This window comes from Halichoeres trimaculatus, unplaced genomic scaffold (genome assembly GCF_033239565.1).
Source record: "Halichoeres trimaculatus isolate MK-OKI-2021-1 unplaced genomic scaffold, fHalTri1.1 fHalTri1_scaffold_5, whole genome shotgun sequence".
Taxonomy (NCBI): domain Eukaryota; kingdom Metazoa; phylum Chordata; class Actinopteri; order Labriformes; family Labridae; genus Halichoeres; species Halichoeres trimaculatus.
The window spans coordinates 35,895,509-35,919,701 of record NW_027437183.1 but is presented as its reverse complement, the minus strand read 5'-3'; the positions used below and the strand labels follow the sequence as shown (position 1 = coordinate 35,919,701).

The window sequence follows — 24,193 nt, the reverse complement described above, 5'->3', positions numbered from 1 at the left end:
CATTCAGTCAGCAGGGAGTTTAGACGTAGATTTATTTCGCGGTCTGTCATTAGAAAAATTATTAAAAAAAAACAGAGTCAATAGCTTATCAGGTTGGTGCGTGCTACCAATCTTTTTCACTGACGTCCTTTTGTCAACAATCCCGTGGATGAAGGTGTAGCATTACTGTGCAGAGAAGTCAGGAGTTGATCATCAGGCCACACATGGATGTACTCACAATTTCAGACAATTACCTTTTTGACTTGTACTGTTTCACGTTTCAGTCAATCATTTACATACACAACTGAATCTGTCCTTACATTTGCAACATTATCGTTCGCAGTCATGCGCTCACTTCCCAGCAGATATTGTGTGTTGCAGTATAATATAGGAGATGCTGAGCATTTAAGTAAGGCAACTGTACGCAGAGCGGTCAGTAAAGTGTGCCTTACCATGAAACAGCTTTTACCAGTCTTTGTGGTTTTCCTTTTCTTTCTGTTGGGCGAGTAGTAGTCTGTGTTAGTTTAATTGGGCTTAGTTATTTAACAGAATGTGATATTGATGAGAAAGCCATTTCTGTGTGTGAAAACAGCATTATTTTTGGAATAAAACCACTACACAGTCAAACAGCCACTTAATGTTTACTCTACAATGTGAAGCATGTTAAAAATGAGGTAAACCCCCCCCAAACACATGAGATTACACTAAGATTTTACCTGCTTGAACAATGTTATTATATTTCTTTCTTAGCTGCTGCCAAGTGTGCTTCAGCCCCATAGGATTGCATCTAAATTAAATTAAGCTAATTACTATGCACATATAAATAAGTTTAATGTATTTAATTTCAACAGATTTTCCCTGTTATGTTATTGAGATTGCAAAATATTACATTTATACTAACACATTGACCCCAGCAGCAATGATCTCCATGCTGTCTCTTCTCTCTTGCAGCTGCAGCTGTGTTGCTCTCTGTTTCTAATAACATGCACAGACTTTTCGTATGAGCCCATTAAAATTTCTGGTTGAATTGGGGTGAAAAACGCGTCCCTTCTCCTCTCTGTTGTCATGGTGTGTCATTGTATCTGGGCTCCACTGATGATGGCTTTTTATGGTTGGGCTGCACACGCTTAACTCCAGGTGAAACTACTCCAAGTTGATTAAACTAACTCAAATCAGCTGTCCTGAAACTGAAAACTCTGAGTTTTCTATCTCAAAGTAGATCAACTCACAGTTCAGAATTAGACTCAGAGTTCATTGAAACTGCTTTGTGAAACAGACCCCTAAGCTGAAGATACTTTAACATTTGCAGTCTCTTACACTCTCTCTCTCTCTTGGCGTCCCTCTTCACAGGTACTTTGTGTTCTTTTGGTTCTAATTGGTTATGATTTCCTACCATTTTTCCTTTGTTTGCAATTAATATTTACACAAACACTTTCCACTCATGCACAGCACACACCACTGATTCTGCTGACCTTTCACACCTCATTCAGGATATACTTAAATTTGAATTCTAATTTGGTCCTGTTTGGTTTAATCTGGTTTAATAAACTGTCATTTCAAATTAGGTACATGGTGTTTGTCTCCCTTTTTGGTCATGATCTAAGAGCTGGGTCATGACATTAGTAATCTGTCAAACTCTGCTTTAATCCCAGCTCATCACAAACCAAGTGTTTAGAAACTGACCCATGATGAAGAACTGTTTCAGGCTCCACTCAGTGACTGTTTTCATATTTCTCTCTTCTCTGCTGTTAAACTCTGATCTGGACTGGTGTGTTTCAGCCCCTTTGACCTATTCTGGGTACAATGTTGTTGGCAGCAGTGGTCTCGCTCAAGCTGTCAGCGGTAGGTGGGGCTCATTGGGGCACGTTTTTTCTTTCAACTAGCCGAGTTACAGCTCTCCGGGGAGAACGTGCTCCCGCTCCCTCTCCCGGCACATGTGGTTCCTGGCTACCCTTCATCATGTCTCATTCATGTCAGGACTGTATGGCCCCTCTGGAGTTGGAGGATGGCCATGATCGCTGCCTCATGTGCCTGGGCATGGATCATTTGAAGGCAGGAGTCTCAGAAGATCCCTGCATGAATTGTGGGTCTATGCCCTGGGCTGTGCCAGTAGCTAGGTTGCAGGAGGTGGAGCGTTTGTCAGGCTGTGTAGACACTCCCTCTCTGGACCTTATTCCACCGGGTCAGCCTGAGGGGTCCAAGCGTCTGCTGCTGAGGCCTCGGGTGCACCACTGACAAAAAAGTCTGAATGGGGGACACTCTCCCCTAGAGTGGACCTGTTATCGACTGAAATGGGTCAGATGAAAGAACTTTTTCTGGCCCTTCAGCCTAAGGCCGTCCGCTACCCACTTTAGTGACTTCATGGAGGAGTTGTCCCCACAGGCCTCCAGTTCACCTTCTTATCCTTCAACCCAGGGTTCCTCTCGTGGGTCGGAGGATGCTTCTGTGGGAAGTATCGTTCGTGGGGCTCTGGCTCACCTGCAGCTCTATGTTCTTCAAGCAGGCCAGGCACCAGTCAGTGCTTATTTCAGGCGTCAGCCACTCCAGACTACTTTTGCTGTTCCTCCGTCAGAAGACTACATTAGGGAGTTGCATGCCATGCTGGAAAGACTCTAAGGCCTTCTCCCACTCAACCTCTGACTCCCAGGCTCTAGCGGCTATGCAAGACACAGCTAAGCATGGCTTGGGTTGGATGCCTGCCGTGGAGCCGGCTATTGCATCTCTTCTGGTTTCTCCTGATGAGACCTTTTGGTCAGATGCCAGGTGTCCTAGCCATCAGTGCAGGGTCACAGACAAACTTGTGCCAAAAAACTTCTGATGTGGGAGCCCGCATGGGCCGTATCAGGAACTCCCTCTCCCATCTTATGATGGCCCTGTCCTCCTCTTTGCAGCAGGCGTGGGTAAATGCATCTCTGCTGGGCTTCAGTGATGCCTCTTTGCAGGCTTTTGCCTTCATGACTAGAGAGCTGGGGCGTTTGATGTCTACCTTGATCCAAGCTTGGCGCCAGGTGTGGCTCGCCCTGTCATCCTTGATAGACGCATGTTGGAGGGTTCTCCGCTTGGTGCCTGTGGAGCCAGGGGAGCTCTTTGGCACTGCCGCAGTGGAGCCCTTAGAGCGCACCACCCAAGCTGGGCTAACATGGAAGCAGCTGGCTAGCTTTCAGAGAGCTGCGCCGCCCACAGGGCCAGGGTCACCTCAGCGTCTCTGACGTCGTGCTCAACCATTATCCTCTAGCAGCCTCAGCAGGCCGTTCAAAGGCCTGTGCATGACTTTCATGCCCCCAGAAGTCTGCCTCCAAGGCAGTTTAGGGGCACCATGTCTGCCCCCTGCCGTCCTAGGACTTCAGGGGGATGGTGCCTCAGATTTCACTTCTGCTCTCATCGAAGGCAGACGCTTTTCTTGTAGCTCCCCCCTCCCTGTCTGTCCTGCTTGCTCTTGGTCTGTCCCTGTCTGAACTATCAGAGCCTCTCTTTGTATCCTATCCAAATCTAAAACCATGGATTTGATTGGCTGGTCTCTCAACGCAATTGATCAAATTTTCTCAACAAGGAACCTAGGCAATGGGGAGCCCGCCTGCCCCGGTGGAACCTTTGCAGCCAGGTATACAATCGACTCCTGGGTTACTTGGAGGACTGTATGCCTGTCGATCCTTTCCGTCCAGGATGATAAAGATGTCTACATATTTGGAATTATGATAACAGGCTTTCTGCTGCTTGTAGTTGGTGGTTTCCTGATTTATCACAAACTTCAGAAGACAGGGGCAGCATTTTTTGCAATCAAGCTGCCTGTCACTCAGGGATTGCGTAGGGCTGTCAACACTCAGACTCAAGTGATACACGAAATTAATTGCAGGCAGGATGTAATTCCTGGACTTCTTCGCAGGATGGATAACAACTTGGAAAAGCTGTCAGCTCGGTTCAGCTGTCATGGGCCACCAAATTAGGTCGTTTGGCACGCCACAGAGTTGACCATAGGGACTTCAAGGCAGACTTGGAAATCACAGTCTGCCTGACCCAAACAATCTTTATCTCTTTTTCAACTCCTCTGCGTTGACCTTGGTAGGCTGATAACACTCTACTCTCCTGGATGGTATGCAGACAGATCCTCTAGCCCCACCAATCCCCCACCTTCCACCTGTGAACTTGTCTCTGGATTAGAAATCTTCGAGGACGTCTCCCCGGCAAATAGCCATGGCCTTGTCAGACAGCAGAGACATTGTTGAGTCTGGGCGGGGATGAAGTTCAGGGGCTTACACACACATACTCGACAATAACCTCAAACTTCCCAAACCCACCCAATTCATCATCTCAAGCTTCCTCAATAACAGGCAAATAAAGATCAAAATCTCCACCTCCATTTCAAACCCCTTCACACCACAAGCTGGCGTCCCTCAAGGTTCCGTCCTTAGTCCCCTCCTCTTCCTCATCTACATCTCTGACATCTATTACCCTCTACCCACCATAGCCAAAGTCTCACAGTTTGCTGATGACCTCTGTTACTGGACCACCTCAAAATCCCCACAGCTCGCAGCTTCCAAATTACAACACTGCACCACAGAAGTACAAGAATGGACTAACCTCTGGAGAATCTCACTCAACCCCATAAAAACACAGGCCGTCATCTTAACCAAAAACCCTCATCTTCAGTCTACCCACATCAACCTCACACTTCATAACCAGACAGTAAACCTCAGCCAGGAAGCAACCTTTCTTGGAGTCACATTCCAAAGCAACATGAAATGGACCAAACATCAATAACCTGGAAAACAAAGCAAATATCCAACTGAACCACCTCAAAGCCCTCTGCAGGAAGCATGCTGCATCACCCTCCACAGTCATCGAAGTCTACCTGTCATACATCAGACCATTATTCAAATACTCCGTCCCCCTGGATCACCATATCCAATCACCAACTCCACCGTCTGCAATTAATCCAAAATAAAGCACTCAAACTGGCACACACACTCCCATCATACATCAACAACCGCTACATCCACTCCATATCTGGCATCAAAACAATCAAACAATGTCACCAAACAATAGCCTGGAAGTTCCTGTCATCTGCCATAAACAACCTCGCCCTGAGGAAAACTGTCAAGGAAGCCCATCACACCCAGAACACCCCTCTGTCATATATTCTGCAACTTCACCGAGACCCCTTATGACCCTATAGGCACAACTGCTGCCTGGTACTTCATCACACACACACACACACACACACACACACACACACACACACACACACACACACACACACACACACACACACACACACACACACACATTGGACAAATTGATCCTGTTTTTCCTCAAGTCTTCTACTTCAGTTTAATTTTATTTATTTATTGATTGATTACATAAACAACTCTCAACTATTTTATTCTCTCCTTGAATTTAAAACTATTGATTGTGAATATATTTTTGGTGCCTTGGTCCTCATGTCCTCAAGCTATTGTTGTTGTTATATGCTATGAACCTCCTGAGTCCTCTGCCTCCGTTTCCCTCTGCCCTCCCCCCTAAAGATGGACTGAAAAGGGCAAAAAGCCCTGAGCTGTCTTCCCAGGACCATGTATCTTTGTTTGTTCGTTCCTTCCACTGATGAATTAGTCATATATATATATATATATATATATATATATATATATATATATATATATATATATATATATATATATATATATATATATATATATATATAAAATATAATGATCTAATGACTAAGATCTTTAACTTTTGTCTCTGGCATATTTCTAAGAGTCTTTAGTTTACTTCTGCAAAGCAGGGACAGGATCTTTAAGGTATATCATTATCATTTAGATAATGATAATGATATACCACTTTATCACTTTGCTCCTCATTGACAGACTTCCCTCAGTGTCATGCAGTAAAATAAAGATTGGAGCCATTTACAACTTTAAAAATATGAAACACAGAACTGATGGGTTAATTTTCTGATGATCAATAGTGTTTACCCTCTTTGATTTTGACTGAGTTTTTTGGTCAGTGGTGAAAAACCCAAGGCACTACACTACCCATAATCCTCAGAAAACTTTACACAGTTTGTTCCATAATGTGAACTGATCCAAAGTTATCGATAAATGAGCTAAAGTCTAAAAGCATCACCATGTAGGTCAGCCTCAGATCGCTGTCAGTGATCGGTCAACAGCTTTCAAGCTCGGTGATTGGATGTTTTAGTCGCAATGCATCGTTGGATTCGTAGTTGACATTGGGACAGTAGCGTCATTGCCTATGGCAGGTAAGTTGTATGATACGCTCCTAAACATTAAGGGCTCTAATTTTGTAGACCAGGCGCAGGCGCACCTGCCCTGTGCCGGCCTTCGCCGTGCGCACAGGGCGGGACCGGCGCGCTTTGCAAGTTTCCTGCAGTGCCAAGAAAGGCGCAATCAAGGCGCAGTCAAGGCGCAGAGGAGCGCAGAGCTGCGCGTCCACGCCTCCCTCTGCGCAAATGGCAGAGAGGGAGGAGAAAAGCCGTGAGTGGGTTTAACACAGCCGAGTGCTGTTTTCACCAATCAAATGAGCGCCTCTCCTCGCCTTTAAATGCCCTGCAACCGAGGCGCAGCGTCTGAATGGTCTGACTGATCTCCAGCACCGGGGAAACAGTGCTGGTATGGAGACGGTCAGAGCTGCTGTCCCTGCAGCAGGAGAATGGACAGCGGGGCGCATCGGAGGACACAACGCGCGTCACCTTGTGGGCCAGCTCCCGGGACAGATGTAATCTGTTCCTTTGTCATTAATAGGAGTACAAAATGAAGAGACAGTTACACAGCTGGCTTATCCATTCAGAATACTTTTGATCCACCTGCACTCCTGGTTTGTCATCACCAAATAGCAGAACCTTTGGTGATATACTGTATACTCTACCAGTGTCTCCACCTCATCCTCCTTACAATAATGTACTCCATCTTTTTAGATCACGTTAAAAATAAGGACTAAAACAGAGAAATATGGGAAATTACGGGTAAATCCTGAGTGACATACATGTTTCATGTTTCTTTTTTTCTTCGTCTTTTCTCTCCTTCTTTTCGTTGAATTAAATGAAATGAGAGAACCAGATATATACTCAGTATCAGATGTTAAGGCTGTTTATTGTTTAATTGTAAGATGTGCATCAAACTTCCAGCTGCTGTCAGGTTAACTTTCCATTATGACAAACAGCTTTAATCTGACATCAGATGTGACGGGACAGTTAATATAGATATAAATGTATATGCTGGTTCAGACGGTTACATTAAATAGTGATTACTGTGATTGTTTATTGCATTAAAATGTGCCTGACACTCTGGAAACCTGCCTCTGAGGCTTTGATGACATCTGCGCACATGTGCGCCTGTCACCAAATTACAGCTGGGTGGGGTGCGCGCCGCCTTGCGCCGAGGATAGACCAGGTTGGAGCTGGCGAGCTTTCAGTGCACTTTTTTGGCACGAAATTGTCACTGCGCCAACATGAATCTGCTGACACCTCCCCCTGGTGCGCCGTCAACTCCCCCTGGTGCGCCATCACACCCATCTCTGCGCAGACGGTCTACCAAATTGTCAAATTAGCAGTGCACGGTGGTGCGCCGCACAAAATTAGCACTGCGCAGGCTGCGCCAGGCTTGCGCCCCCTGCGCTGCACCACGAAATTAGAGCCCTTAATGTTGACTGAAGAAGAAGCCCAACCCAAAGGAATGAAGTCAAAGGAGCAGTTTGTTTCAGAGACACAGAGAGAAACTTAAAGGGAACTTCCTCTGAACATTTTTCCTTTGTAATGTGTTTTAGTTTGAAAGCTTCTTGTAGTTCTAGCTAGCTTAAAGCGTAAATATTGTATTAACTGTGACGTATTTTCCCAAAGGAGGCTAGTACTGAGACAAACAGACTTTTTGGTGTGATTTTATTTGAACAGATGTTGATCAAACTCTCATGACAGTTTCCATACAGATGTAACGAAACATCCCATGAGTATCATGATAAAACTTTTAATGTGGATCAACGTCAATGAGGATTTACAAAATTAAACTTAATGACTCTGTTGTTAATTGTGAACATTCCTGAAGACCTCGTCATGACAGCTGGATGCAGATAACCTGACTGAGCAGAGAGAGCTCATTGATGACCTGGAGAGGGTTGATGGCTTGCTTGGTGAGCTGCAGAAAGAGGAAGCAGCAGCACCAGTGGCATCTTTGCCAGCGGTGTGGGGGAAAAGAGAAGCAGTGATGGGAACTTAATCCATGAAGACCACGATGGATCAGAAATCAGTCAACACAGGGTCAGTATTGTTATTGCATTTTTGATATCTTTAAGTTATAGATTCTTATTAGTTACTCAAGTTTATCAAATCAAGGGAAACCTAAAGTTTGATTATTTTTTAAAACAAAAGTTTGATATGTTTGGTACTAAACAAACTAGAGCTAGTATTAAGAACTGGTTGGCAACTTCAGTTCTGTATATAAATAATTAAATCTGTGACTATCTCTGCTTCAGTGTTTGCTGGAGGAGGGATTCCTGATCAATCTAAGCTCTAACAGCTTCATGATGTTTGTGTTTCTCTCTCTGCTCTCTGTTCAAGTTTGTTTTTCATCATGTGATCACACAGTAACACACACACGGTGTGGAGCGTACAGGAACAGGTCAGATTTATACTGTGTGTGTTTGTTTTTAGCTTCATCCACAGAAAGTCTTGTCAGAACTATCACTCCCTCTGTGTCCTCCTCCTCTGGGAGTGTAGCGCTGCTGTGGCTGTCCCAGGTGCTGAACAACATCAGGTCAAAGCTGTGGTATCAAAGCTCCTTAAAGAGACACCTCACTCTGCTACAGAGATGATTTCCACTCTGTGAGGATGTGTTGACAAAGTGTTTCATACACACTGACCTGCAGCAGACCATCCATTGGAACAGGAATGTTAATATAACATGAATCTACAGGGGTTATGTTTATTATGCACTCAGACGTGGAGTCAGACGAGTGTATTTGATTGATCCTTCAGTTTATGATTTCATCAGGAAATACTCATTTATATTCTTAAATCACATGTGAGGAGTTTTATCTGCTGCTGCTGGGATAATGTACGGTTAGAGGGTTGTTGAATGAAGTAGAAACAGGGTCAGACCAGACCTGACGCCGTGCTGCAGTGAACCTGACTTCACCCAAACTTACTGTGATCAGAGTTTAACAGCAGAGAAAAGAGAAATATGAAAACAGTCACTGAGAGGAGCCTGAAACAGATCTTCATCATGGCTCAGTTTCTAAACACTTGGTTTGTGATGAGCTGGGATTAAAACAGAGTTTGACAGATTATTAAGAAGAAAATGCTGAGCACAACTTTATTGAAATCAACATTACACAGAATCAATACTCAGTTTGTTTTAGGGTTATTTTCTGATTGATTGTTAGAGCAGTGTGCTTTTTTTAATTTTTTATTTTTTAATCGTGTTTTTACTTTTTACTGGGTTATTAGAGGTCATTGCAGCATCATGGGATGTGAGCTGAGGTGGCCGCAGGTGTTAAAAGTTTGAGTTAATTATCAAAAGATGTCTGAAGTGGAGGAGCCATACAGTTTTTGGATGTGCTCAGTTTTTTTTCTGTTTATCTCATGTCCAAAGGCTTACTTGTAGCAGTGATGAGAAATTAAAGAGTTTTACTTGGTGTTACATCAAGGATACGGCTTTCAGTTTATTTTGTTCAATGTGACTCTCATCAAAAATGTCATGCACTATCGGACCGTAGAGGTTAACAAAGGACTTTAACCACTACAGAGATGTAAATGAGTAAAGTTGAGTGATCCAGTTTTCCTCTGAGTCCTGCTCTTTGATAACATTCAGACTGATGTGACAGGATAGAAAGAGTCAAAGGATCAGCTGAAGTTTGTGTGTGTTAGTGCAGAGGCTAAACTCTTCTTTGCTAATGTGTTGTTCCTAAACGTTTCGTTCAAAACGAATGAATTAGTTGCGCTCTCCTGTCTCCTGTCTCCTGTCTCCTGTCTCCTGTCTTCTGTCTTCTGTCACTCCCTTTACCCTCAGAGTCGTCTAAGTCGGCCCTCCTTCTCTCTTTCCTGCCAGTGATATTTCAGACTGAACCAGAGTCTGTTGGGAGCCTTGTGTCGTTCGAGCCTGCTCTTTACATCTTGCTCATGTCATGGCATTAGAAACTTAAAACTTTAATAAAATGTTAATTAAACTTTTTCTTCTTTTTTGCCTTATCTAATGTCAAGTTTGCAGCCATGCTGAGATCTATTTTTATTTTCATGATGCTGATGAACATTCTACATTTTTATACTAAAATCTTACTCTGGAGTACAAAAGTTAAACAATCATAGAAACACACAGTTGTTAAAGTAGAGAATGAGGTTTAAGAAGATAAATGGTGATAATTTGTATGTTTGCATGCTCTGGCCACCCCTACTTCTGTCACTGCCCTCATTGTTACACCCCATGCTGAAGGTCTGGACACGCCCCTGCTCAGAGGCAAATAGTAACTTTGGTAACAGTGGTATGAAGCTGACAGACTTTCAGGTTTGTTCAACAAAAGCTGGAGGAAAAGTCCTCTGTTTACCTTTATAGAATGAAGGGAAAGATAGACAAACTGTAACTTCTGCCCCAAAGAGAGCAGAAAGGTGAGTCCTGTATGAGCGTGAGGAGGATGACTATCAGCTGGTGTGTGATATGCGTGACTGGATTCACAGCACCAATAAGCAAGCACAAACTGATCAGGAGGAGGTTTAAAGTAAATATAAACCACACAGAGTGACAGAGGACACGTCTACTCGTGTTTACTTTATATACAGATACAAACACAGTGATGCAGCGCAGAAAACAAAAGTTTACTCTGCAACTCACAATATATTTATAATTTAACTTAAATCATTACAGCGTATAAAGCATAGAGCTAGATGATAACACGTATCAGTAAACACTGATTAATGATCAAAGTAAATACAGAATCGATTTTCTCCATTAACTATGTGTCTTATGTGCCCATCGTTGTATAATTCTGCCGTGTGTGATGCAGAGAGCTGAGAATTGTAAACTGCAAAGACCCGCTCTGTCTCTTACTGGTTTTGACCACAATACGATTCTACCATGAGTGTGAGTTTAAGTCAAGACAGTTTTGGTCATATTTACAAGAGCCCTGTACAGTATAAGTCACTTTTGAAATATCTGAGAAAGAAAAACAAACATAATTATGAAGGCATGGCGGCTTTTATTTTGGCATGGAGTTGCATCACAGTCGTTAACATGCAGAGGAAACCCTGCGTTAGATGTTGCAAAATGTATGTGCTTTCAATAGCTGCTTTCAGTTTTTCAAATGGCTTAAATATCCAACTTAATTTCACTCAGCGGGCCATGTCAACATCCACTTGCGACTACCTTAAATGATTGTATTTCAGTCAGTACAGTTTGTGTGACTGAGGCTAAGGACTCACAGTCTCGCATGTTCAGTCAGTTCAGTAAACATACTGAACAAGAGCTCCGACACTCATTGAATGAACTGAATAAACTGAGACTGACAGAGTCTCACACTTTCACTTTCAGTCATTCACTGACAGAACGTAATGAACGTGAGCTTCTCCGAGTCTCACAGTCAGACAGTCAGTGACTGATCTGTGTTCTAAATGTAGTGAACAGAATGGTTAGGGAAAGTAAATGTGTTTAACAGCTTTCAGTATGCAAACCGTAGCTTTCTCCCACTAAATTCTCAGCTTCTCAGTCAAATCACGAGCAGAACTGAAAGTTTTGCTGTGTCTCAGCTTGTTAAATACTGATTTGCAGGCAGAGTTGTGGATAAGTACTGAACAATTTGGTGAATGAATCTTTTGAACAAATCATTTTACTAAACCGATTCCAATGTTTCAGTACATGAAAAGAACTGTTCCCATCACGACTGTTCTTCAGCAGCTGCATGTGTTTGTGTAGAGAGGAGACTCTGCCTCCTACACACAACACACACTCACTGAGGAACACACACTCACTGAGGAACACACACTCACTGAGGAACACACACACTCACTGAGGAACCAGGAGAGTAGAACCCAAACCCAGGATAGAGAGGTTCAGTGAATGTGGAGCGAAAGGTGTGGAGGTGGATCAGTGAGTCAGAGGAGACTCTGTAGAAGGACAGAGTGCCAGCAGGACAGTCCACATACACTGCTACTCTGTCAGAGTCAGAGGACGGAGAGAGAGGGAGGTCTGTTCTTCTGTTATTGTGACGGACAGAGCAATCTTCATCAGAGCAGAACAGACTCCAGGACTGATCATTAAGTCCAAACTCACTGTCCTCACCATTTCCTTCCCTTGTGATTCCTCTGTAACTCACTGCTATATCAACCCTTCCTTTCCACTCCACCTCCCAGTAACAGCAACCAGTCAGACCATCTCTACACAGCAGCTGAGGCCAGTGGTCAAATCTGTCTGGATGATCAGGATATGACTGATCTTCTTCCACATGTGTCACCTTCCTGTTGTTTTCAGACAGTCTGAGCTCTCTGTGAGCTGTGTTTGAGTCCAGAGTGAGTTCACAGAAATCTGATGGAGAGAAAAAGACACAACACAGCAGCAGTTTATTATCAGACACACCTGAAGGCTTCATTCTTTGTTAGCTGACAGTCTGCTGTTTGCTCATCAGGAGTCAAAGTGATTCCACACTTACACTTCTTCAGACCAGGTTTTAACCTCTGCTGTCCACCATGGTCCACCCTGGAGGAAGAAACACAGTCAGAGTGATTTTCTGTCCAACATGAGTCCTAACTGCTGCTCAACATGAGGCAGTGATCCTCAGTTTGTCCCTGTGACAGAGAAACAGGCTGAAACTCATCTGAGCCAACTGTCTCCATCACTCTGTGACTTTTTCTGACAGTGTGGAGATCCTGGAGGAAAAGAAGAAGAAAAAGAAGAAGAAAAAGAGTCAAAAAGCAAAGGCTGCCTGTTGCTCTTTGGATCCATAAAGTCCACGTTCTGCTTCTCATGTCCTCTCTGAAATGAGGAAGGCCAAATCCTGCTCTACCTCTGACCTGTCTCTTTTTAGGGACAGGAGTCAGGAGGAAAAATTCACCTCTATAATATTTGATCCTGTTCATTTGATCAGACAGCACTGTCTCCTAGAGATGAGCTCTTTCTATTTCTCCATCTTTTCAATCATCCTGATGATCTGACCATGGAACATCTGCCTTCTTTCTGCTCACACACATTATTAGTGGATGAACGCTCAGATGGACTTTTTCTGTAGACAACAGAACCATCAAAGAAGTGAAGACATGCTGCTGTTTCTATTAAACAGAGTTTTTCTATTTGATGCTCTTCTGCTGCTCTGTGTGTTTCCTGGTTCAGCTCCAATCACTGCTCTGAAAAGAATCAAACAGATTCAGTCTTTGAGCTCTTGTTGTCTGCTTTTACCTCAGTGTGTCCAGTCTGCAGAGTGGATCCTCAAGTCCAGCAGAAAGCTGCTCCACTCCTGAGTCTCCTGGATGATTGTAGCTCAGGTCCAGCTCTCTCAGGTGTGAGGGGTTGGAGCTCAGAGCTGAGGCCAGAGAAGCACAGCCTCTCTCTGTGATCAGACATCCTGACAGTCTGAGGTTAGAAAAAGAATCAGGCAATAAGAAAAAGTCCACTGATTATCACCATTTCTTTATCTCTGACCTCAAGCAGGATGAGCCAAAGACCTGACCTGAGAGTTTCCAGTTTGCAGTGTGGACTCTTCAGTCCAGCACACAGAGTCTGGACTCCTGAATCCTGCAGGTCGTTGTTACCCAGGTCCAGGTCTCTGAGCCTGGAGGACTGTGAGCTGAGGACTGAGGACAGAGCTTCACAGCTTCTCTCTGACAGGTTACATCCACTCACTCTGAAAAATGTGTTATTCATCAAATCCACTTTAGTTTTTCAAATTAATTAGAGGACTGCATAATTTTTTGCTCTTCCATAAGTAATGGTTCTTTTAAAAGGGCCTTAATAAACAGTAAGCTCATGTGTTTACCTTCCTGACCATTCCTGACTGAGAAGTTAAGAGAGTCAATATTTATATATTCATTTGATGCTTCCTTTGTTTATGCCACTAATACTCACTGGGTTTTTATTTCTAACACTAAGATTTTATTTTAGCTTTACACTGACCTAAGAGTTTTCAGTTCCCAATGAGGATTCTTCAGTCCATCAAACAGTATCTCCACTCCTGAGTCTCCTGGATGATTGTAGCTCAGGTCCAGCTCTCTCAGGTGTGAGGGGTTGGAGCTCAGAGCTGAGGCCAGAGAAGCACAGCCTCTCTCTGTGATCAGACATCCTGACAGTCTGAGGTTAGAAAAAGAATCAGGCAATAAGAAAAAGTCCACTGTTTATCACCATTTCTTTATCTCTGACCTCAAGCAGGATGAGCCAAAGAGCTGACCTGAGAGTTTCCAGTTTGCAGTGTGGACTCTTCAGTCCAGCACACAGAGTCTGGACTCCTGAATCCTTTAGGTCGTTGTTACTCAGGTCCAGGTCTCTGAGTCTGGAGGACTGTGAGCTGAGGACTGAGGACAGAGCTTCACAGCACGTCTCTGACAGGTCACATCCTGGAAACCTGAGAGGATGTTCACATTTTCTAAATCTTTTATTTTGTAAAGGACTAAAAGTCATATTTTTTAACATTCAGTACATGATCAATTCTTTGTCATACTTCACTGAATTATTTACTTATAAAACTGTTTATTTTATTTTCACACAGCTTTGGTAAACATTGACTATTGAATGTGTTAACTTTTTCAGGCCTTTTTTTATTTGTACCACATTGACCCAAATATAAGATGGGGGGGGGGGGGGGGTGTTTAATAAATCGGGTCCAACCATTGACAGATGTCGATAGTTGTCTAATGGTTGCTACACGGCTGCAACAGCAGAGCAGAGCTATTTGTAAAGCCGGGGACCTCAGTGGCTGGGGTGATCTGTGACATCTGTCAGTCACAGCAGAGTGGCAGGAGATGAAAAATGGAGAGGCATGCTGACTGTCCAGAGCAAAGCGGATCAAAGGTTAGGCAAGTGAACAGACAACTGAGGCGAAATTACGATGACAATTTTTAGATGATGGTACCTTTCACCTGAGACATCAAACAACTGTCAGGTCACTGTGGAGGATTCATTCAGTGTGGATTTATTTAGTGAAGTGCAGAAGCCTGCCAGAGCTAACCCTTGACCCTTGGAGAACTTTAACCTGACTGTGAACTTGAGACGATGACTTCATTTCACCAGGATTGATAGATTTAGTGCCCTCAGCTGCTGACCAAGATCTGCTCACTCAGAGAGACAAGAATACTACAGACCCAGGGACAGAGTCTGTTGTCCATACAGGGACTGCATGTACACTATTAGAACAACCCAGGGTTATAAAAGCAGAGACCAAGAACTGGTTTTTGTTTTTTTTGACCGTGTGCCATCATTGCGTCAGCTCCATTGCCTTGCTTTGAATAAGTGTTGGACTGAAGCTGCCTGAACTCTCGTCTCCTTCATTGAACTCTGTGTCTTCTCCAAGCCAGTATTAGGACTTTAGACCACAAAGTTAGTACCCAGTCAATCAGGAGGACCAGGTGTGATCCTCATTCAAGGAAAGATACGTCCTCACCAAAAAATATAGAGTCACGGAGTGTAATGTCTGGAGATGTTATGCCCAAAAAGACCGCCTGAAAAATACTAACAGTAGACAAAAATCTTATCGTGGTCTTCAACACAGCTGTTTTGATTGACAAGAGGGGCTGCGCGTTTATCATTGAGAAACGTAACAAAGGAATGCTCATTTCTAGAACTATCATCCTGCTAAAAGCCTTGAATTTTGCCAAGGAGTAAAACAGCCCACCACCAAGTTTAAAGCCTGCATCGGCTGGTGCAGAAGGATGATGCGCTGTTGCGGCCTTACATTACGGCGCATAACCAGCCCTGCCCAGCACCTGCCCTCAGACTTTGCAGAGAAGCTGCTGTCCTTTCAGCACTTTGTGATTGGCTTGGGTAAACAACACTCACATCCCCTTGATCACATCGGCAATGCCGACCAACCCCCCTTGTTTCTTGACATGCATTCACTTGTGACCGTGCAACAAAAAGGTAAGAAGTCTGTTATTGTGAGATCAACTGGAAATGAAAAGAGTCTGGTCACTGTCATGTTGGCCTGCCTGGCAGATGGGACAAAGTTGCCCCCATATTTGGTTTTAAACTGCGAAATAGCACCAAAGAGGCAATGCCACCTGATATTTTTGTGTGTGCCCAGGAAGAAGACTGGATGGAGAGTGAACTTGTGGGAGGCTAGCTGAAAATGGTGTGGGGAAGACGGCACAGGGCTCTCAGAAAAACCGGGAAACATGCCTGTCATGGATGTGACGTGTCTTTCCTAGAGTGAGGTTCACTCCTGGTCTTCTTGATCTGACTGCGTAATAAATTTGTGGGCCACTTCCCTAATACTGGCATGAAGAAGAGACGGAGTTCAATGAAGAAGAGGAGATCCAATGGCAGCTTCAGTCCAACATCTTTATTTGAAGTTGACACAACGATGGCACACAGACATAAAAACCCTCCTCTCCTCTCTCTTAAACCTGATGTCCTAGCCCCCTTTATACTACTGGGGCGTCCCTGAATGCATGCAACTAACCATTTATGGTAAACAGACTCTGTGTCTGTAGCTTGTTTTTCTGTAACATGTAGTCGCCGGGCAGGCCTTGGTCAAGACACCTTGGTCAAAACAGCTGTGGGCACTAAATCTTTCAATCCTGGCGAAATGAAGTCGTCATCTCAAGTACACGGCTAAACTTGTCAAAGGGTCAAAGGTTAGCTCCTGCAGGCCCCTGGACCTCTGCAGGCTGCTCTACAGCTCACTCTAAATGAATCCACTCAGAATGAATCCTCAACAGATGCCCTACGTAGACACCTGATAGATGCTGTCAAAACTCAGGCAAAGAAGATGAATGGTGGCCTAGTCATCACACCAGGAGGAAAGACAAGCCAGCTACAGGCCTTAGATGTTGTGGTCAACAAGCCTTTCAAGGACAGTCTACACAAGAGGTACACCAAGTGGCTGCTGTGGAGGGTGATCACGCACTCACACCGTCAGGAGAATTCAAAGCCAGCTGTGTGTCGGCTTTGTGAATGGATCCTCCAGGCATGGGATGAAATCACGCCAAATACCATCATTAGTGGGTTTAAAAAGTGCTGCATGGATGACAGTGAGGATGACGTTCTGTGGGAGGAGACATGGCAGCACGAAAGCAAAAGTGACAGTGGGCACAGCGAAGCAGAGGATGTCTGTGAATGAAAGGCTCACGCTGACTCATGAGCAAAGTTCTGACAGTTTGCATCCTAGTTGCAGTACTGCAAGACATTTAAATGAAATGTTGCATTGAAGTGGTACTTTTTGCAGCAGTTAAATTCAGTATTGTTGGAGTGCGCAGCTGTTTTGATGGAATGTTGTGTTTTCCGTTTTTTCTTCTGTGACACTGCTTGACAAATTGATTTCAGTTATGATTAATTAACTCTTAGTATTAAATTGTAAAGTTTATTTAGGAAATTTTGGTTATTAGAGTCTTTTTCTGAGGATTTTTCTTGGGGGGGGGGGGTCATCTTATAATTGGGATTGTCCTATATTCGGGTCAATATGGTAATTTTAGGTTTGTTCTTCAGTCGTGTGCGTCTTTGTGAATCACTGGGTTATTTCCACTAACAGTTAGATAAATTCAGTTACGTAAATTTTAACTTCGGTTCCATCCTGACCTGAGAGTTTCCAGTTTGCAGTGTGGACTCTTCAGTCCAGCACACAGACACTCCACTCCTGAATCCTCCAAGTCGGTGTTACTCAGGTCCAGGTCTCTGAGCCTGGAGGACTGTGAGCTGAGGACTGAGGACAGAGCTTCACAGCTTCTCTCTGACACGTAACATCCATCCAACCTGAAGGAGATCATGAAAAGAGAACAGATATTTTCAGTGTCATGAACAGAATTCATTTTGTTTCTAATGTCTCACTCACTTACTCATTCACTCACACAGCTTTGTTTGCAGCTCTGATCACTGGCAGCAGCCTCAGAAGAGCCTCCTCTGAAGCACAGTATTCCCTCAGGTCAAACACGTCCAGATCTTTGTCTGAGGACAATAAGATGAAGACCAGAGCTGACAACTCAGCAGGAGACAAATAATATGTGGAGAGTAGTCCTGATCTCAGGACCTGTTGGATCTTCTCCACCAGAGAACGATCATTCAGTTCATTCAGACAGTGGAACAGGTTGATGCTTTTCTCTGCAGACACATTTTCACTGATCTTTTTCTTGATGAACTCAACTGTTTTCTGATTGGTCTGTGAGTCATTTCCTGTCTGTGTCAGCAGACCTCTCAGGAGACTCTGATTGGTCTGCAGAGAGAGACCCAGGAGGAAGCGCAGGAACAAGTCCAGGTGTCCGTTTGGACTCTGTAAGGCCTTGTCCACAGCACTCTGATGGAGACATTCCAGTTCAGGTTTGACTCCAAAGGTTTCAGAGATCAAGGATGTTGTTGCTTGTTGTTCTTCCATCAGGTTGAGTCCAGACTTGGTGAAGGTCAGATGGACGTGAAGAGCAGCCAGAAACTCCTGAACGCTCAGATGGATGAAGCAGAACACCTTGTCCTGGTACAGTCCTCTCTCCTCTCTAAAGATCTGTGTGAACACTCCTGAGTACCAAGAGGCGTCTCTGATGTCGATGCCACACTCTGTCAGGTCTGATTCATAGAAGATCAGGTTTCCTTTCTGCAGCTGCTCAAAAGCCAGTTTTCCCAGAGACTCAATCATCTTCCTGCTCTCTGGACTCCAGACAGGATCAGTCTGAGCTCCTCCATCATACTTGATGCTCTTCACTTTGGACTGAACCACCAGGAAGTGGATGTACATCTGAGTCAGAGTTGTGGGCAGCTGTCCCCCCTCTCTGGTCTTCAGCACATCCTCCAGAACTGTGTCAGTGATCCAGCAGAAGACCGGGATGTGGCACATGATGTGGAGGCTTCTGGAGGTCTTGATGTGGGAGATGATGGTGCTGGCCTGATCCTCATCTCTGGATCTCTTCCTGAAGTACTCCTCCTTCTGAGGGTCACTGAACCCTCTGACCTCTGTCACCATGTCAACACACTCAGGAGGGATGTGATTGGCTGCTGCAGGTCGTGTGGTTATCCAGAGGCGAGCAGAGGGAAGCAGGTTCCCCCTGATGAGGTTTGTCAGCAGCACATCCACTGAGGTGGACTCTGTACCATCAGTCAGGACCTGGTTGTTGTGGAAGTCCAGAGGAAGTCGACACTCATCCAGACCGTCAAAGATGAACAGGACCTGGAACTCTTCAAACCTGCAGAGTCCTGCTTCTTTGGTTTGAGGGAAGAAGTGATGAACCAGTTCCACCAAGCTGAACTTTCTCTCTTTCAGCACATTCAGCTCTCTGAAAGGGAATGGAAATGTGAACTGGATGTCCTGGTTGCTTTTGTCTTCGGCCCAGTCCAGAGTGAACTTGTGTGTTAAGACTGTTTTCCCGATGCCAGCCACTCCCTTTGTCAGCACTCTTCTGATTGGTTCCTGTCTTCCAGGTGGGCCTTTAAAGATGTCTTCATGTCTGATGCTAGTTTCTGCTCTGACTGGTGTCCTGGATGCTGCTTCAATCTGTCTGACCTCATGTTCCTCATTGACCTCTCCAGTCCCTCCCTCTGTGATGTAGAGCTCTGGGTAGATCAGGTTTAGAGGGGTTGGGTTTCCTGCTTTAGCGATCCCCTCAAACACACACTGGAACTTCTCCTTTAGCTCAGACTTCACTTTACGTCTGCACTCTGCAGCAGCAGCTCCTGAATGAAGAAAAAAAAATCATTACCCCATTCACATTAATTGCTCACCCCATTTATCTTATTCAACTTCACTCTCCACTTGAAGAACTATGAATAACAATAATTTATTACATATTAAAAAAAACCTTTGGATCACGACAAAAGGGACATTTATTTATTTATTTTATTTTGTAATGGCGAGAACATATTTAATGAAAAAAGGCTGTGTGCGCAACATTCCTTGTTATTTAATTAACACCATATTGATTTAATAATAAGGAATGTTGCACACATAGCACTTTTAAATTAAATATGTTTAATTAATCACCATATTAATCTACTCCGTGGCCCCCACCTAAATGTGGTGGAGGGGTTTGAGTGCCTCGATGATCCTAGGAGCTATGTTGTCGAGGCCAATCGCCCCTGGTAGGGTCTCCCAAGGCAAACTGGTCTTAGATGAGAGGCCAGATGAAGTGCAGTTGAAGACCCCATATGATGATTACAAATAGGCATTTGTTCACCCAGCCCTGCCCTGGAGCCAGGCCTGGGGTTTGGGCCCGCGGGCGAGCACCTGGTGGCCGGGCCTTTTCCCGTGGGGCCCAGTCGGGCCAAGCCTGAATGGGTGACATGGATCCATCCTCCTGCAGATCCAGGACCTGCAGGAGGAGCCACTGGGGTCTGGTGCAATGCGGATGGGGTGGCAGTCAAAGGTGGAGGCCTTGGCTGCCTGTTCTCCGGTTACCGAAACTGGCTTTTAGGACATGGAACGTCTCCTCTTTGGTGGGGAAGGAACCTGAGCTGGTGCAGGAGGTAGAGAGATACCAGCTAGATATAGTCAGGCTCACCTCAACGCACAGCTTGGGCTCTGGAACCACCCTTCTCGAGAGGGGTTGGACTCTCTTCTTTGCTGGCGTTGCTCCAGGTGAGAGGCAGAGAGCAGGTGTAGGCTAACCCATAGCTCCCCAGCTCTCTGCCGGTGTGTTGCAGTTTTCCCCGCTGGACGAAGGGGTTGCTTCTCTGTGCCTTAGGGTTGGAGAAAAGGTCCTGACTATTGTTTGTGCTTATGCACTTAACAGCAGCTCAAAGTACCCACCCTTTTTGGAGTCGTTGGGATGGGTGTTGGGAAAACGTCCCAACTGGGGACTCCATTGTCCTACTGGAGGACTTCAGTGCTCACATGGGCAATGACAGTAGGACTTAGGGGCGTGATTGGGAGTAACGGCTTGCCCGATCTGACTCTTGTGGTCACTGAGGCAAAAACCCGAGCGTGGGAGAAGTTTAGTGAGGCCATGGAAAAAGATTTTCAGTTGGACCCCACAGAAATTCTGGCAAACTGTCCGGCGGCTCAGGAGGGGAAAGCAGCCCTCTGTCCATGATGTGTACAGTGGGGACAGGGGAGCTTCTGACCTCAACTGAGAATATAGTCGGGCGGAAGGAATACTTCAAGGATCTCCTCAATTCCACCAATATGCATCCCGTCGAGGAAGCAGAGCCAGAGGACTTGGGGTTGGGCCCGCCCATCTCTGTGACTGAAGTCGCCGAGGCAGTGAAACAACTCCGTAGCGGCAAAGCCCCAGGGGCGGACGAGATCCATCCTGAGTTCCTCAAGGCTCTGGATGTTGTAGGGCTGTCTTGGCTGACACGTCTCTGCAACATTGCATGGACAGCGGGGACAGTGCCTCTGGATTGGCAGACTGGGATGGCGGTTCCCCTTTTTAAGAAAGAGGACCAGAGGGTGTGTTCCAAATACCAGGGGATCACACTCCTACGTCTACTCCAGGATGCTGGAAAGAAGAGTCTGATGGTTAGTCGAACCTCAGATTCAAGAGGAACAATGTGGTCTTTGTCCTTGCCTTGAAACACTGGACCAGCTCTATCTACCGATCGATGATGTAGCCTGCCATTTTAATGTCCCTTCCATTCACTGTCTTAGCGGAGAGAGGCCTGTCTTTAATTTTCTGTATTATCTCGGTGTTGTTTTTGAAGCCTGTAAATAGGTAATCTGATATGTTGATGAATGACCCCTTCATGTATTCACCATCTGTGAACGGTTTTCCACGCTTTATTATCTCCCAGGTTGCAACTGAACTTGCAGCAGTAGTGGAGCTTGGAGTTGCAATCCACTTCTTAAATCTATTTTTGCGCTCCTCTAATTTCTCCAGAAGTAATGCAATCGCACTTTTTCTCTCACTCCCAACGGGGTACTCGGCTGCAAATGTAGTATGCCTTCCCTGGAAATGTCTTTCCACATTACTCTTTTTGTTATTCGACAACTTCTGGCTACAGAGCAAACATTCAGTCAATCCTTCTGCATTGGCAATGAATGCAAATAATTTGGTCCAAGAAACGTTGAATCCTCTGTTCTCCTCAGTTATTTTTCTCTTTTTCCCTTTGGAATCCATGGCCCATCACACAGCCGCCGGTTTGTTTACAACAGCCATCTGCCTGGCATCCCGCCCCGCTAATATAAACGTGTGTCGCAGGCTATGACGCAAATCTTTGTTGATAGAAATGTTGAAATTCAATATTTGTTCTACACTTTTTTACAGCATTGGAAAACATTAAGAATGTTCGTGTCATGTTTGTTCTCCTATAGAATCCATATTAAAACAAAAATTATATTTCCCTCCCCCATCTTTTTCCATTTTCAAACATTTTTGAAAAAGCTCCAGGGAGCCACCAGGGCAGCGCTAAAGAGCCGCATGAGGCTCTAGAGCCGCGGGTTGCGGACCCCCGCTTTAGCCAGACATTTGCTGTTATTCCACTTGCTTGCCGCAGCTTGAGCAGTTAGCTGTAAGTTTCTGCTGAGTCGACTTTGAAGGGTCTGGAAATGTCTTTGGAATTTGGCTGGGTTTCTTGGGTTTTGCTGATAGCTGGGACATTTGATAACAGACAGTGTCATCTCTATTTTCATTTGTTTCTGTGATATCTCATATTGTTGTGGTATTTCTAGGGCCTGAGCCAACATCAGGCCCTCACCTCTGTCTAGCAGCCTCTCTTGAACTTTTTTCTTATATATGCCTGCTATAATGGCATCCACAAGCATGTCGTCAGAGTCAACATACTCACAGTCCATCAACAGTAGTTTTAGATCTTTGACGAAGTGGTTGAAAGCCTCATGTGCCCCTTGTTTTCTCTGCGATGACAAGCTATTCTCTTAGGCTTTCTCAAATTTATTCAATACCTTCATAGGGTCTTCTTTCTCCACATCAGCCCATCCGAGCATTTTGTAGACCTCTCTGCCTTGTTCTCCAATACAAGTGCCAAGCCATCCGGCTTTTTGCTTAGCATATAGCTCTGATAGCAGTCCGTCAAAAGCAAACATTACGTGACTTCTGAATCTATCAAGCTCCTGATATAAGTCCGCTGCATCCCAGTCAATCTTCGGTGTTTATAATATGGGAATGCCGATGTGTGCTTGACAGACTTCTGACGCCATGTAATATACTGTGGCCCAGGAATCAGGCAGTTATACTGCCCTACAAAGGAAAAAAGCAGTAACTTCCTTGAGTGCAGAACTGAGAAAAATGACTTTAAAGTTTTCTTAATGTCCAGCCAAAATAGTTGTAGGCAGATTGTTGAATATATGGCAATTTTTTAGCCTTATATTAGTTTATTCTTTCTACATATAAATCCTGACCACTGATTTGACCTTTGACCCTTATTTGGAAGTTTCTGTATTCTTCCTTTGCATAGTTTACAAAAAGATAGTGGGTAATACCAAAGCAAAAAGCAGTAACTACCATTTTATCTCATCACTTTAGTTTTAAAAAGCTGTATAATGACAAATATGATAAAATCCCTAGTCTGATAATGATATACAATGAAACAAAAATTTTACGGTTAGTAATTACATTATTATTATTATTATTATTATTATTATTATTATTATTATTATTATTATTATTATTATTATTCATTTACACCATTTAATATCATTATGGTGTGTTTTTGATGTTCAAACAACTTTTCAAATCAAATTATTTTAAAGGGTTTGAGATGTTTCTGAGCAGTTTTAAGCCAATCGTTTAGATGTAAATTACAATTAGCCTAGATTACATTTTCTACTGGGTTTCTACTGGAATTTCTTATTTGTGCATTTACAAAGTATTCTTTAAATTTATTGAATAATCGGATTTAAGATATGCGTTCTGGGCCAGTATACAAGCCATTCTCTAGCCTAACTTCAAATGTGTAGTCACACCTCCCAAATGCAACAAGATTAATTGGACTATCAGGAAAACAGGGTGGGCTTTGAGAAACATGTTGACTATTCATATTTTAATAAACCTTGAGAAAATGTTTGAGATGTTTTGACCTATGAGGTCTAAGACCAAACTGAGATCCATCCGTCGTCTTCTCGGCTACTTCGGTCCTTTTACCGGCCAGCCCGCTCTCTTGCGTTCTTGTTTAGATTTTAAAAGGTGTATTTACAGTTTTCGTTCTGT

The 24,193-nt window shown here is 44.3% G+C and overlaps 1 protein-coding gene across 1 annotated transcript in view; it reads right to left on the bottom strand.

Annotated features, from left to right (window-relative positions):
- Positions 1-11,958: 11,958 nt before the first annotated feature.
- The window catches only part of LOC141790162 (protein NLRC3-like), a 14,392-nt gene continuing 2,157 nt past the window's right edge, over positions 11,959-24,193 (bottom strand). Inside the window, exons 5-9 of the mRNA XM_074669841.1 lie at positions 17,960-19,766; positions 13,636-13,809; positions 13,365-13,538; positions 12,622-12,668; positions 11,959-12,497 (exon numbers count right to left, since the gene is read on the bottom strand). Of these exons, the coding sequence (XP_074525942.1) occupies positions 11,959-12,497; positions 12,622-12,668; positions 13,365-13,538; positions 13,636-13,809; positions 17,960-19,766 (2,741 nt within the window). The remainder of the gene's footprint in view (positions 12,498-12,621; positions 12,669-13,364; positions 13,539-13,635; positions 13,810-17,959; positions 19,767-24,193) is intronic.